This window comes from Bubalus kerabau, chromosome 11 (genome assembly GCF_029407905.1).
Source record: "Bubalus kerabau isolate K-KA32 ecotype Philippines breed swamp buffalo chromosome 11, PCC_UOA_SB_1v2, whole genome shotgun sequence".
Lineage (NCBI taxonomy): Eukaryota > Metazoa > Chordata > Mammalia > Artiodactyla > Bovidae > Bubalus > Bubalus kerabau.
The window spans coordinates 51,119,399-51,132,560 of record NC_073634.1 but is presented as its reverse complement, the minus strand read 5'-3'; the positions used below and the strand labels follow the sequence as shown (position 1 = coordinate 51,132,560).

The window sequence follows — 13,162 nt, the reverse complement described above, 5'->3', positions numbered from 1 at the left end:
TTGCTTTTTACTCCAAAACTAGAGGCCAATGACTGTCTTTACAGTTCATTATTTTATGTCTGGTGCCCCAAAATATATCTGGCATATAATAGTGGCTAAAAGAAATGGATTTATTACATGAATTATAATTTTTCTCTTTGTAGCTTAAGCTACCTGCCTGAGAAGACTGCAGAAGCTTCTTATGAAACTCATACCTAATCCAACCTCTCCACTCTCTTCCCTCCCTCTCTCGTAAAAAGAGGAAAGAGATAAGGAAGAAAAGGGTGGTGGGGAGAAGGCGCTCTGAGAAACAACGCAAGGAACATAAAAAATTTTTTTAAGCTATTAAGGAGGTAGGGAAGGAATGGACTAGGAGTTAGGGTTAGTAGATGCAAACTATTACATACAGAATGGATGGAAAACAAGGTCCTACTACCATATGGCACAGGGAGCGATATTCAATGTCCTGGGTAAACCATAATAAAAAAGAATGTATATTTTAAGGCTATCAATAATAAATATTATATTCATAAAATAAGAATAAAATGATATTTTTCAAATAAAGATCAGAGAACTCTTTTCCAAAAATTAAAATTAAGACAGATAAAATAAATTCAAGAAAAGAAATAAAAAATAGAGAAAATTTAGAAAGTGTGTTCAGAAGGCAGAACACAAAGACAAAATTGATGATGGTAACAAAAATTATATTTAGAACCCACACATATAGCAATTACCAAGGGCCAGGCACTGAATTAAGCCTCACAACTACCCTATGAGGAAGGTACTATTATTATTTCCAAAGTGAAAACAGGAAAGATTAAAAAAAAAAATTATAAAGGATCAGCCCAGGAAATCTAGCATTTGACTAAAATCTTTTCCTATCAGAAAGAAACAGAAAATACAGTGGAAATGAAATGATCATATTAACATACCCGAGACTTGAAAGACCAAGGAACACAAAGGATGGAACTCTTTGTCTTTTAGAAACCTGTGTGGAAACATCTGCAGAAGAAACTACATGAAGTCTTGGATTCTCAGGGGGAAACATAGGGTGAAGTCGGGGATATGGATGAAGTAAGGCTAGCCAAGATGCTTGGATGGGCATATTAGTTTTGACATACCCATTAAGAATGAGTGGAGATGCCAGCTATACCCTACAAGTCAGGCCTGAAGATAAAAATCCGGAAATCAATGGCGTTTAAAGGCACGAGGTTAGATGAGCTCACCTACAGGGAGAAAGGAAAGATGGAAAAGAGGAGAGGAGCTAGAAAAGAGTATTTTAACATAAGTATCAAATAGCAAATATTTTACTTTGCAGGTGTGATAAAGCTACAAAGACTATATATTTGAAACAACAATATATGTTGTTATGGGTGTATATTTAAAGAATAACAATAACCCTGTATACGAGACAGCAAAAGAGACACTGATGTATAGAACAGTCTTTTGGACTCTGTGGGAGAGGGAGAGGGTGGGATGGTTTGGGAGAATGGCATTGAAACGTGTATAATATCATATATGAAACGAGTTGCCAGTCCAGGTTTGATGCACGATACTGGATGCTTGGGGCTGGTGCACTAGGATGACCCAGAGGGATGGTACGGGGAGGGAGGACGGAGGAGGGTTCAGGATGGGGAACACGTATATACCTGTGGCGGATTCATGTTGATATATGGCAAAACCAATACAATATTGTAAAGTTAAAAAAAAAAAAAAAGAATAACAGGCTCTTGACTACGCTGTTTGTGTGTTATGTTCACTATTGGAAGTACATGCTACAAGAGAAGAGATTTTTTTCATGTAGATTAGTGAATATTTGTGAGCTGTAATTCCTTGAAAAGATATTTTGGATTCAGTATATAGGAAGAAAAGGTGAACAGAAGAGCGTGATCAAGCCCACTAGTTCCCAGAGACATATAACATTTCTCAAAAATTAAAAAGTCTGACAAGGACTGATGAAAAGGTTCAGAAAAAAGAACCCTCATCTGCTGCTGGTGGGAATACAAATTAGCCTCTTTGGAGAGCAATTTTGCAGTTCTAGTAAAATTTAAACCCAGCTATTTTTAATGCAGCAATTCCACTTCTGAGGATATAACTGTCCTAAAGAAACACATGTGCAAAAGTGAAGACATTCATAGCAGCACTGTTAGTAATAGTAAAAACTGAGAAAAGCTTAAGTGTCCATCAATAGGGAAAAGAAAAATAAAATGTGATACATTCAAAGGATGCAATACCACCTAGGAGTTAAAAAATATATATTTATCATCTCAAAAATACTCATCATTAAGTTGGTATGGTAAATATCATACCAAAATATATTATTATATGGGTATATTTCAACCTTAACAATGATAAATGGCAAACAATGCAGAATGAAAAACAAAATATAATACCATTTTTATATATTTTAATAGTTATGATAATGGTTACCTCTGGGGAGACTGAAAGAGAAGGGAATGGGGTTGGAAAGATATATCAGAGAAGCTTCAAGTTTAGTAATACTGCTTTCTAATATAACAACTGAAGCAAATATAATAAAATGTCAAATTCTATTGGTTCTAGGTGTTAGGTACATGTGAAAGTCACTCAGTCTATCCGACCTTTGCGGCCCCATGGATATATAGTCCATGGAATTCTCCAGGCCAGAATACTGGAGTGAATAGCTGTTCCCTTCTCCACAGGATCTTCCCAACCCAGGGATCGAACCCAGGTCTCCCACATTGCAAGTGGATTCTTTACCAGCTGAGCCACCAGGGAAGCCCAAGAATACTGGAGTGGGTAGCCTATCCGTTCTCCAGCGGATCTGCCTGACCCAGGAATCGAAGCAGGGTCTCCTGCGTTACAAGTGGATTCTTTACCAGCTGAGCTACAAGGGAAGCCCTTGTTAGGTACATAAGCATCCAATATATTATCTTTGCAACTGAGGAGAAGAGTCTATGTGTGCTATGCTATGCTATGCTAAGTCACTTCAGTTGTGTCTGACTCTGTGTGACCCCATAGACGGTAGCCTACCAGGCTCCCCCATCCCTGGGATTCTCCAGGCAAGAACACTGGAGTGGGCTGCCACTTCCTTCTCCAATGCATGAAAGTGAAAAGTGAAAATGAAGTCGCTCAGTTGTGTCTGACTCTTAGCAACCCCATGGACTGCAGCCTACCAGGCTCCTCCATCCATGGGATTTTCCAGGCAAGAGTACTAGAGTGGGGTGCCATTGCCTTCCAGTGCCTTATTCACAGGAAGAGAAAACGCAAAATAAGCTAAACATTTTCTGATGTTGATCCACTAAAGGAAATGCTGAAACACTTTTAAATAATCTTATTATGGTCAATTGAACACGTACCTTTTCAGCTGGCTGCAGAAAAAAACAGAAGTAAATATGAAGCTTTCACTGATGGCTGTAAAGTGTATTTAGTTTTCAAAATAACAGTAAGATTACACTGTTTCTCTCTGGTACTGAATACTTGGCTTGTCCAAAAGGCATATATGTAGGTTATTTATCCAATATTTAAAAAGCCTAAATACATCACTTTAGGGCTGAAATAACACAGTTTTTAAACGTTAAGAAGCTACAGTACAAATAGCTTGTCTTATTTTTTTTTAACTCTTTCTCAATTCATGGATTATTTTCTTCAGTATCTGGAGAAAGAAACTGATATATTCACTATTAGGCATAGTAAAAATAAAAACTCACATCCAAATGTTAAAATTGAACATAAAGAAATACTTTCAGAGCCAAATACAACCAAATAATGAATCAGGCACACATGTGGCACCAGCCTCTACACTGAAACATTCAAGTCTTCTAATTCTTGAATGTGATGTACTCATCAGAATAGTAACTGACAGAGTTGAAGATGCTGTTTGTTTTTTTTTTCTGGCCACGCGATACAGCTTGTGAGATCTTAGTTCCCAAGACCAAGGCTTGAACTTGGCCCTGGCAGTGAAAGCATGAGGTCCTAACCACTGGACCACCAGGGAATTCCCTGAAGATGCTCTTTAGTGGAAAAATTTCCCTGTAATTTCAGAGTCTGTACTCTGTCAAATTATCTGACAGTCATTTGCTGCCATTCATTCTCAAAGAACTCTAGTTCTGGGTTAGGATTTCTTCATTTAGCCAAAATTAAGTAAGAAAAGAAACCAACTGGATGTAAAATGTAACCTATGCCTCAAGCTGTCAGTGACCTGGAGACAGATGCCTGTGAAAGATGGCAAACCATATTATACTGGATCCTGAAAGCTGAATAGATTAGTAGGTTTCTTCTTAGATATTATGAGTTTAAAAAAAAATTAAGTCCATATGTATGCTAAATACCTAACACAAGGCCGGCAGGTTCCTAAGATGTAAGAAAGCCTTAGGCTGAGAGCCAGAGATGAGGCAGAGAAGGAAGGGAGTAAAAGCCAAAGCCAAGCTTAGACTATTTAGAATCCTACTTGAGGCAGCTCTGGGTCCAGGACAGAGGAAGCTCTTTCTTTGTCCTCCCTCTAAGGCCTGGGCCCACTTCTTATTCCTAGGACCCAACCTTCAGGTCATTTTTCAACACTGTTCACATGAGGAAATAGTCTAAATTCTAAATGAAAAGGGTTAAGCTGTAGACGTTCCCATTACTTCAACAACACTGGCAAAAGAAAATCAATAACAGTAAAATAAAAATGAAAATAGTAAGTATTATTTTGCATTCGTGTAACTCCCCGCCTAACACAATATAAAGAATAAATGCAAAAAAAAAAAAAAAAAAAAAAGAATAAATGCCAGAACTGAGACTGTTCTTCCTATTCAAGGAAACTAGTGTTAGGATATGGCAAGAGCCTCAGTTAATGAGGTGGTTGTAAGAACTGCTGTCTTACCCAGCTGGTTCTTCATCCCCATGAGCACGGAGTTCATGTGCGCTTTGGATGCATAGAGCTTGCTCACAGCCTTCCTTGACCTGATCATCTCCTTGGCCAGAACCACACAGACATCCTTCTGACCCTTCTTGGCAGCATCTTTCACAGATCGTTTCACTTTTTCTTCTTCTCTTTGGATATCTAAATTTAGAACAGAACACAAAACACCAAAAGATTAAGGGTAAACCAGGAGATGGCATCACTGACTCAATGGATGAGTTTGAGCAAACTTGGGGAGATACTGAAGGACAGGGAAGCCTGGCGTGCAGCATTCCATGGGGTCATAAGGAGTTGGACATGACTTAGTGACTGAAGAACAAGGAGACTTACTAGCACTGAAATCTGTTCTCATTGTGATCTAAATGTGTCAAGTAGGAAACAGGAGGATATAAACCAAATAAAAACAATAAATTATTTCTAATATTATTTCCAATATCACATTAAAGCAATATAAGTTAAACAGAAAAATAAATCCTATTACACCAGACAAAATTTCAAAACTGCTTTTGCAAGCCCATTCTAACATCTGTTGGTACTGGTATTAAGGAACCTGCAACCTAAGGAAAGCCTGAACATGCTAAAATTATTACAAAACAGCGTGATGACTTACTGACATACATCATGAAATGATCATGGTTAAGTTTAGTTAACATTCATCATCTCATACAGATACAAAACACAGAAAAACATTTCTTCCTTGTGATAAGAACTCAGGATTTACTCTCTTAACAGCTTTCATATATAACATACAGCAGTATTAATTATATTTATCCTGTCATACATGACATCCCTAGTGCTTATTTATCTTATACTGGAAGTTGGTACCTTTTGACCACCTTCATCCAATTCGCACTCCCTGCAAACTCGACCTCTGGTGACCACAGATCTTATCTCTTTTTCTATGAATTTGCTTGTTTGTGGTTTTTTGAACTATAAGTGACCTATAGCACTATGATAGGTCCTGGTACACAGCAGAGTGATTTGGTGTTTCTGTACATTACAAAATGATCACCACAAGTCTAGTTACCATCCATCATCATAAAAGATATATTATTATTATTGATTATATTTCCCACTCTGTACATTTCATCCCTGTGATTCATTTATTTTGTAACTGGAAGTTTGTACCTCGTGATCTCCCTTATCTGTTTCATTCATTCCCCTGCACCCCTCCCTCTGACCACCATTTGCTCTCTGCTTCAATAACTGTTTCTGTTTTGCTATGTTTGTTCATTTGTTGTTTTTTAGATTCCACATATATGTGAAATCATATAGTGTTTTCTTTGTCTCACTTCACTTAGCATAATTCCCTTGAGGTCCATCATACTGTCACAAACAACAAGATTTCATTCCTTTTTATGGCTGAGTAATATTCTAGCATATATATGTATACACATACAAAATCATTAGCTATTCATCTATCATGGGTACTGAGGTTGCTTTCATATCTTGGCTACTGTGAGTAATGCTGCAGTAAACATAGGGATGAATGTATCATTCCAAATTAGTGTCTTTGTTTCTTTTGGGAAAATACCCAGACATATAACTGCTGGATTATATGGTAGTTCTAGTTTTTTGAAGAACCTCCGTGCTGTTTTCCAGTTGCTACACCAATTTACGTTTCCATCAATATTGCACAAGGGTTCCCCATTCTCCCCATCCCAATCCAACAATTTTTATTTGTTGTCTTTTTAATAATAGCCATTTTTCACAGGTGTGAGATAGTGTCTCACTCTGGTTTTGATTTGCATTTTCCTGATGATTAGTGATGCTGAGCATCTTTTCATTTGTTTGTTGGCCATCTGTATGTCTTCTTTGGAAAAATGCCTATTCAGGTTCTCTGCCCATTTTTAAAATCAGTTTTATTGCCTATTTGAGGTTTTTTATGTTTCTATATAACTTTGAGATTATTTGTTCAGTGAAAAATGCCATTGGAATTCTAATAGGTACTGAAATCAATCTATAGATGACTTGGAGTAGTATGGTTATTTTAACAATATTAGTTCTTCAAACTCATTCACATGGTATAGTTGTTTGTGTCATTTTCAGTTTATTTCATCAACAACTTAGAGTATTCTGAATACAAGTTTTTTACCTCCTTCATTTGATTTACTCCTAGGCACTTTATTCTCTTCGATGCAATTGTAAATAGAATTGTTTTCTTAACTTCTCTTTCTGATGGTTTGTTGTAAAAAAACATAAGATTTCTCTATATTAATTTTGTATCCTACAACTTTACTGAATTCATTTATTACTTCTAATAGTTATTTGGTGGTGTCTTTAGGGTTTTCTATACATAGTATCATGTCATCTTCAAAAAGTAACAGTTCTTCTTCCTTGCCAGTTTGGATCATTTTATATCTTTTTCTTGTCTGATTGTGTGGCTAGGACTTCCAAGGCTATGTTATATAAAGAGCGCAAAAGTGGGCCACACTTGTCTTGTTCCTGATCTTAGAGGAAATGCCTTCTTTCAGCTTTTCACTCTTGAATATGACGTTGGCTGTAGCCTTTATTATGTTGAGTGATGTACCTTCTCTAGTCCCTTTGTTGAGTTTTACATCATAAATGGATGTTGAATTATGTCAAAAGTTTTTTCTGTATTTGTTGAGATGACTGTATGATTTTTATTCTTCAGTTTATTAACGTGGTATATCACAATGTATAATTTGCATAAACTGAACCATCCTTGCATCCTTGGGATAAAATGCCACTTGATTATGGAGTATAATCCTTTTCAATGTACTGGTGAATTTGGTTGCTAATATTTTGTTGGGAATTTTTGCATCTATGTTCATCAGTGATACTGGCCTGTATTTTTCTATTTTGTGTGTGATATCTTTGTCTGGTTTTGACATCAGGGTGACGCTGGCCTCAAAGAATGAGTTTGGAAGTTTTCTTTCCTATTCAAATTTTTGGAATAGTTTGAGAAGGACAGATGTAAACTCTTCTTTAAATATTTGGTAGAATTCACCCATGAAACCATTTGGTCCTCAACTTCTGTTTCTTGGGAGTTGTTTTCTTGCTGATTTAATTTCATTACTGGTAATAGGTCTATTCATATTTTTTATTTCTTCTTGATTCAATCTTGGAAGACTCTATTTCTAAAAATTCACCCATTTCTTCTAGTAATCTGTCCATAGTAATCTCCTCTAATTCTTCGTATTTCTCTAGTGTCAATTTTAAGTTCTACTTTTTCCTTTCTGATTTTATTTTATCTACTAGGCCCTCTCTTTTTCTTGACGAGTCTAGCTATGGACTTTTAAATTTTGTTTATCTTCTCAAAGAACCACCTTTTACTTTCACTGATCCTTTCTACTGTTCTTTAAATTTTTCTATTTCATTTATTTTTGCTCTGATCTTCTTTATTCATTCCTCCTACTAACTGGGTTTGCAAGTTGTTTATCCTAGTTCCTTTATTTGAAATTTTTTTCTTATTTCCTGTGGTAGGCTTATATTGCTATAAACTTCCCTCAGAACTGCTTTTGCTGTATGCCATAGATTCTGGATTGCTGTGTTTCCATTTTCACTTGACTCCACATAATTATTTTTTTCTTTTCTTTTGCTGCACTGCATGGCTTGTGGGATCTTACTTCCTCAACCAGGGATCAAACCTGGGCCCTAGGCGGGAAGAGTACAGAGTCCAAAACACTGGACTGCCAGGGAGTTCCCTGACTCTAAGTATTTTTTGGTTTCCTCTTTGAGTTCTTCAGTAACCCACTGGCTTTTGGGTAGCATACTGTTTAGTCTCTATGAGTTTGTGTTTGCAGTTTTTTCCCCTTTGTAGTTGATTTCTCATAGTATTGCAGTCTCATAGCATTGTAGTTAGAAAAGATGGTTGATACTCTTTTGATCTTGTTTTGTGGTCTACTGTGTGATTTATCCTGGAGAATGTTCCATGTGTACCTGAAAAGAATATGTATTCTGCTTCTTTTGGATGGAATGTTCTGTAAATATCCAATAGGGTTTGAAATAAAGAGGTGTGAATTTCCAATTTTGTTCTTTTTCAATGTTTTTTTTTTTTTTGCTCTCTGGAATCCCTTGAGAGCCCATATGAAGTTTAGGATAGATCTTTTTCCATTTCTTCAAAAAACTTTATTGGGATTTTGATAAGGATTGCATTGACTCTATAGATCACGCTGAGTGCTATGACATCTTAACAGTTAATTATTCTAATCCATGAATATAGGATGTCTTCCCATGTATTTATGCCTTTAATTTCTTTCAGCAATATCTTATAGCTTTCATCATAAGCCTTTCACCTCCTAGGTTAAGGTAATTCCTAAGTATTTTATTTTTGGTACTATTATAAATGGCACTGTTTTCTTAATTTTCTTTTCCAGCTACTAGCATACAGAATAATACAACTGATTTTTGTTTTCTATCTTGCTACTTTGCTAAATTCATTTACTAGTTCTAATAGTTGGGTTGTGAAATCTTTAGGGTTTTATACATGTAAGATCACATTACTGGCAAACAGATAATTTAACTTCTTCATCCACAATTTGAAAATCTATCCTGGATAATGTACCTTGTGCACTTAAGAATATATATTCTGTTGTTGTTGCATTGAATATTCTATATATGTCTGTTGGATCTAGTTGATTGTTGTGTTGTTCAAGTCATCTTTGATCCTTACTAATTTGTCTGGTTGTTATATATCCACTTTTGAAAATGAGTTATATTAAAGTCTTCAACTACTGTTGTAGAATCTACTTTCCTTCATATATTTTAACCATGTGTCATTAGGTGCATAGATGTACGTAACTGTTACATCTTATTGTGTTAAAATATAATGTCCTTCTTTGACTCTTATAATCTTTTCTGATTTAAAGTTTATCTTATATTAGTACAGCAACCTCCATCCTGTAAGTTACTATTTCCATGGCATATCTTTTTTCCTTTCTTTCACTTTCAAAACCTATTTGTATCTTTGGATCTAAAGTGAGTCTCTTATATACAGGACACACTAGGGTCATTTTCTCCCATTCTGCCAAAATCTATTTTTGATTGGAGAATTTAATTTATTTACATTTAAAGTAATTACTATGGGAAGGAAATCTTTAAAAAAGAGGAGATATATGTATACATATAATATACATAATATACAATATGTATACATTGTATACATATATGTATACAATGTTGTGTTAGTTTCTGTACAGCAGAAACTAACACAACATTGTAAAGCAACTATATGCCAACAAAAATTAATTTAAAAAAGTAATTATTGATGAGCAGGGGCTTAATTCTTCCATTTTGCCTCTTTTGTCTGTAGGTCTTATAGTTTTTTATCCTTCATTTCCTACATTATCTTCTTCTGTGCTTATGTGTCTTTTCTTATTTCAAGTTCCTTTTCATTTGCTTTTGAGTATAATTTACAGCTACTTTCTTTGTGATTATCATGGTAAATGCACTTAATATACTAATGTGATAACACGAATTTGAATTTATATGAGCTTAACTTTATTTATTTTTTTTTAGTTTTTTTTTAGTTTTTCTTTCTTGGCAAGGTGATAGCTGCAGCCTCGCGTTTAATTTACAACACAAAAGAGAAAACAGAGAGAGAAAAAATTTATCATTCACGTAGCAGTATCAGTGATGATTCTCCCCATATTTCCCAGAGTGGAGGCGGGCTTGAAGATTTGAATCTAATGTATCTTCTGAAGACCTGAGTTCTCCTAAGGCGCCCCCTGTGTAAGGAAGTTGGTCATTTTATGATCATTTGTATTGAATGTTCTAGATCCTTGTTCTTCTTTGTTTACTCTTATTATTTGATACAATATTGCTCCTAAGTGCCACCCAGCTTAACTTTAATATTATACAAAAACTTTACTTCTTTACAGTTTTGTCTGCACCCCATTCAGTTACTAATGTCACAAAAGTACATCTTTCTGCACTATATGTTACAAAATAAAGCCTAATATATTTTTAAATGCACAAGTCTCCTAAATCATGTGAAAACAAAAAATGAAGTTACAAACCAAAGTTACAAAAATATTAACTTCTAAATTACCCATGTATTTATCTTTAATGGAGATATTTATTTTTTCATTATAGCTTCAAGTTACTATCTATTGTAACTATCTACAGTAACAGGTTGTTACTATCTATCAACCTGAAGGGCATGCTTTAGCATTTCTTGCCAGGCAGGTCTAGTGATAACAAACCCAATGAGCTTTCGTTTAAGAAGGACAGTCACTCCTTTGTTTTGCTGGATATAGGATTCTTGATATACAGGTATCTTCTTCCAGGACTTTAAATATATAAACTCACTTCCTTCTGGCGCTCAATATTTCTGATGAGAAATCTGTTCAAAGTCTTATTCAGGATCCCTTGTATGTGACAAGCCATTTCTTGCTGCTTTAAACATTCACCCCTTGTCTTTCTATAGTTTGATTATAATATGCCTTGGCATGGGCCTCTTGAGTTCATTCCACCTTAGAGTGTGTGGAGCTTCTTGGGTGGTTATATTCACATTTTTCATGAAATATGTTAAGTTTTTATCATTATTTCCTCAAATAATCTCTTGGCCCCTTCTCTCTTTCCTTTCCTTCTGGGACATCCACAATGTGTATGCTGCCCCAACTGATGGTTTCCAACAGGTCCCTTAGGCTCTGTTTGCTTCATTTTTTTTTCCTTCTATTCCTCAGGCTTGACCATTTCAATTGTACTATTTTCAAGTTCATTACTTCTTCTGCCTGCTCAACTCTGCTTCTGAACAACTCTAGCAATTTTTTCATTGAATGTTATATTTTCCAAGTGCATAATTTCTTTTTGCTTCATGTTCATGTTTTCTGTCTCTTTACTGATACTTCCATTTTGCTTATTATCATTTTCTTGACTTTGTTCCACCTTACTTTAGTTCTTTGCATGTGTTTAAGATGGTTGTTTTAAAGTCTTGTTTAGTAAATCTGTCAATCTGGTCTTTTTCAGGGAACTTTTCTGTTCATTTCCTTTCAATGGTCCATACTTCCCTGTTTTTTTTGATATGTTGTGATCTTGTTGTTATTTTGAAAACTGAACATTTAAGCTTTTTAAGATGATAACTCCGGAAATTAGATTTTCCTACTTCCCCAGGGTTTGACAGGCTTTTTTGTTTGGTTTTATTGCTGTAGGGTGTCTCTGTACTGAGTTCATCCTGAGATGTAAACTTAGCCTTTTCAGGTCTTTTCAGAACCTGTGTATTTCCCTGGGCATGCACAGTGACCACCTATATTCCTCAGTACATGTGGTTGCTTCTCTTTGTTATTTTTAAAATATTTTATTTATTTGGCCATACCAAGTCTTAGTGGTGGCATGTGGGATCTACTTCCATGACCAGAGATCAAACCCAGGCCCTCTGCAGTGGAAGTACAGTGTCTAAGCCACTGGACCACCAGGGAAGTCCCTGTGGTTGTTTCTGATTGTCTTAGTCCTTGATGTCAGGGATGTAAAATGATACAGTGCTGCAGAAAATGCTATCATGGCTAAAATTAATATCTAAAATTAAATACAAAATTAATTACCACTTGACCAATCTTTCCCTCTCCTAATGCCCACCCCCCCCCAAAATTTATTTAAATACAGAATTAATTACCATTTGACCAATCCTTCCCTCTCCTAAACCTTCCTCACCACCCAGCAACCACAAGTCTGTTCTCTATCTCTGAGTCTGTTTCTGTCTCATAGATATGTTCATTTGTATCATAGCTTACATTCCACATATAACTGATATCCTATGTACATAAACTGATGAATGCAAACCATTTAAAAATACACAGTTCATTGATATCAAGTACACTTCACTGTTGTGCAGCCATCACCACTATCTCCTGAACTTTCCCTCCATCTCATGTTGAAACTCTGTTCACATTAACAGTGACTCTCCATTTTTCCTTCTTCACATTCCCTGGTAATCACTATTCTGTTTTCTTCTCTATAAATTAGACTCAGTGTAATCAGAGTATTTGTCCCATTGTGTCTGGCTTATTTTACTTCATAATGCTTTCATGACTTATTTATGTGCTAGCATGTATCAGAATTTCCTTCTTTTTAAAGACTGAATAAATATCCCATTGTATGTATATACTTCATTTTGTTTATGTATTCATCTATCAGTAGAAATTTGGGTTATTTATACCTTCTGCTATTGAGAATTATGCTGTTATGAACATGAGTGTACAATTTATTTAATCTGACTTCCATAAAACCATTTCTTTATAATAGGAAGAAGTTTATTTAGGTGTTTTTTTTTTTTTATCGCTTAAAACAACAAAAATTTATTCTTTAATTCTGGTGAACAGAAGTCTAAAATCAAAGTAT

General features: G+C 35.3%; 1 protein-coding gene across 2 annotated transcripts in view; it reads right to left on the bottom strand.

Moving 5' to 3' along the window:
* The window catches only part of CHMP3 (charged multivesicular body protein 3), a 44,038-nt gene that overhangs the window by 15,489 nt on the left and 15,387 nt on the right, over positions 1–13,162 (bottom strand). For both annotated transcript variants that reach the window (XM_055540304.1, XM_055540303.1), the window contains exon 3: positions 4,823–5,002. In XM_055540304.1, coding sequence (XP_055396279.1) covers positions 4,823–5,002 — 180 coding nt within the window. The remainder of the gene's footprint in view (positions 1–4,822; positions 5,003–13,162) is intronic.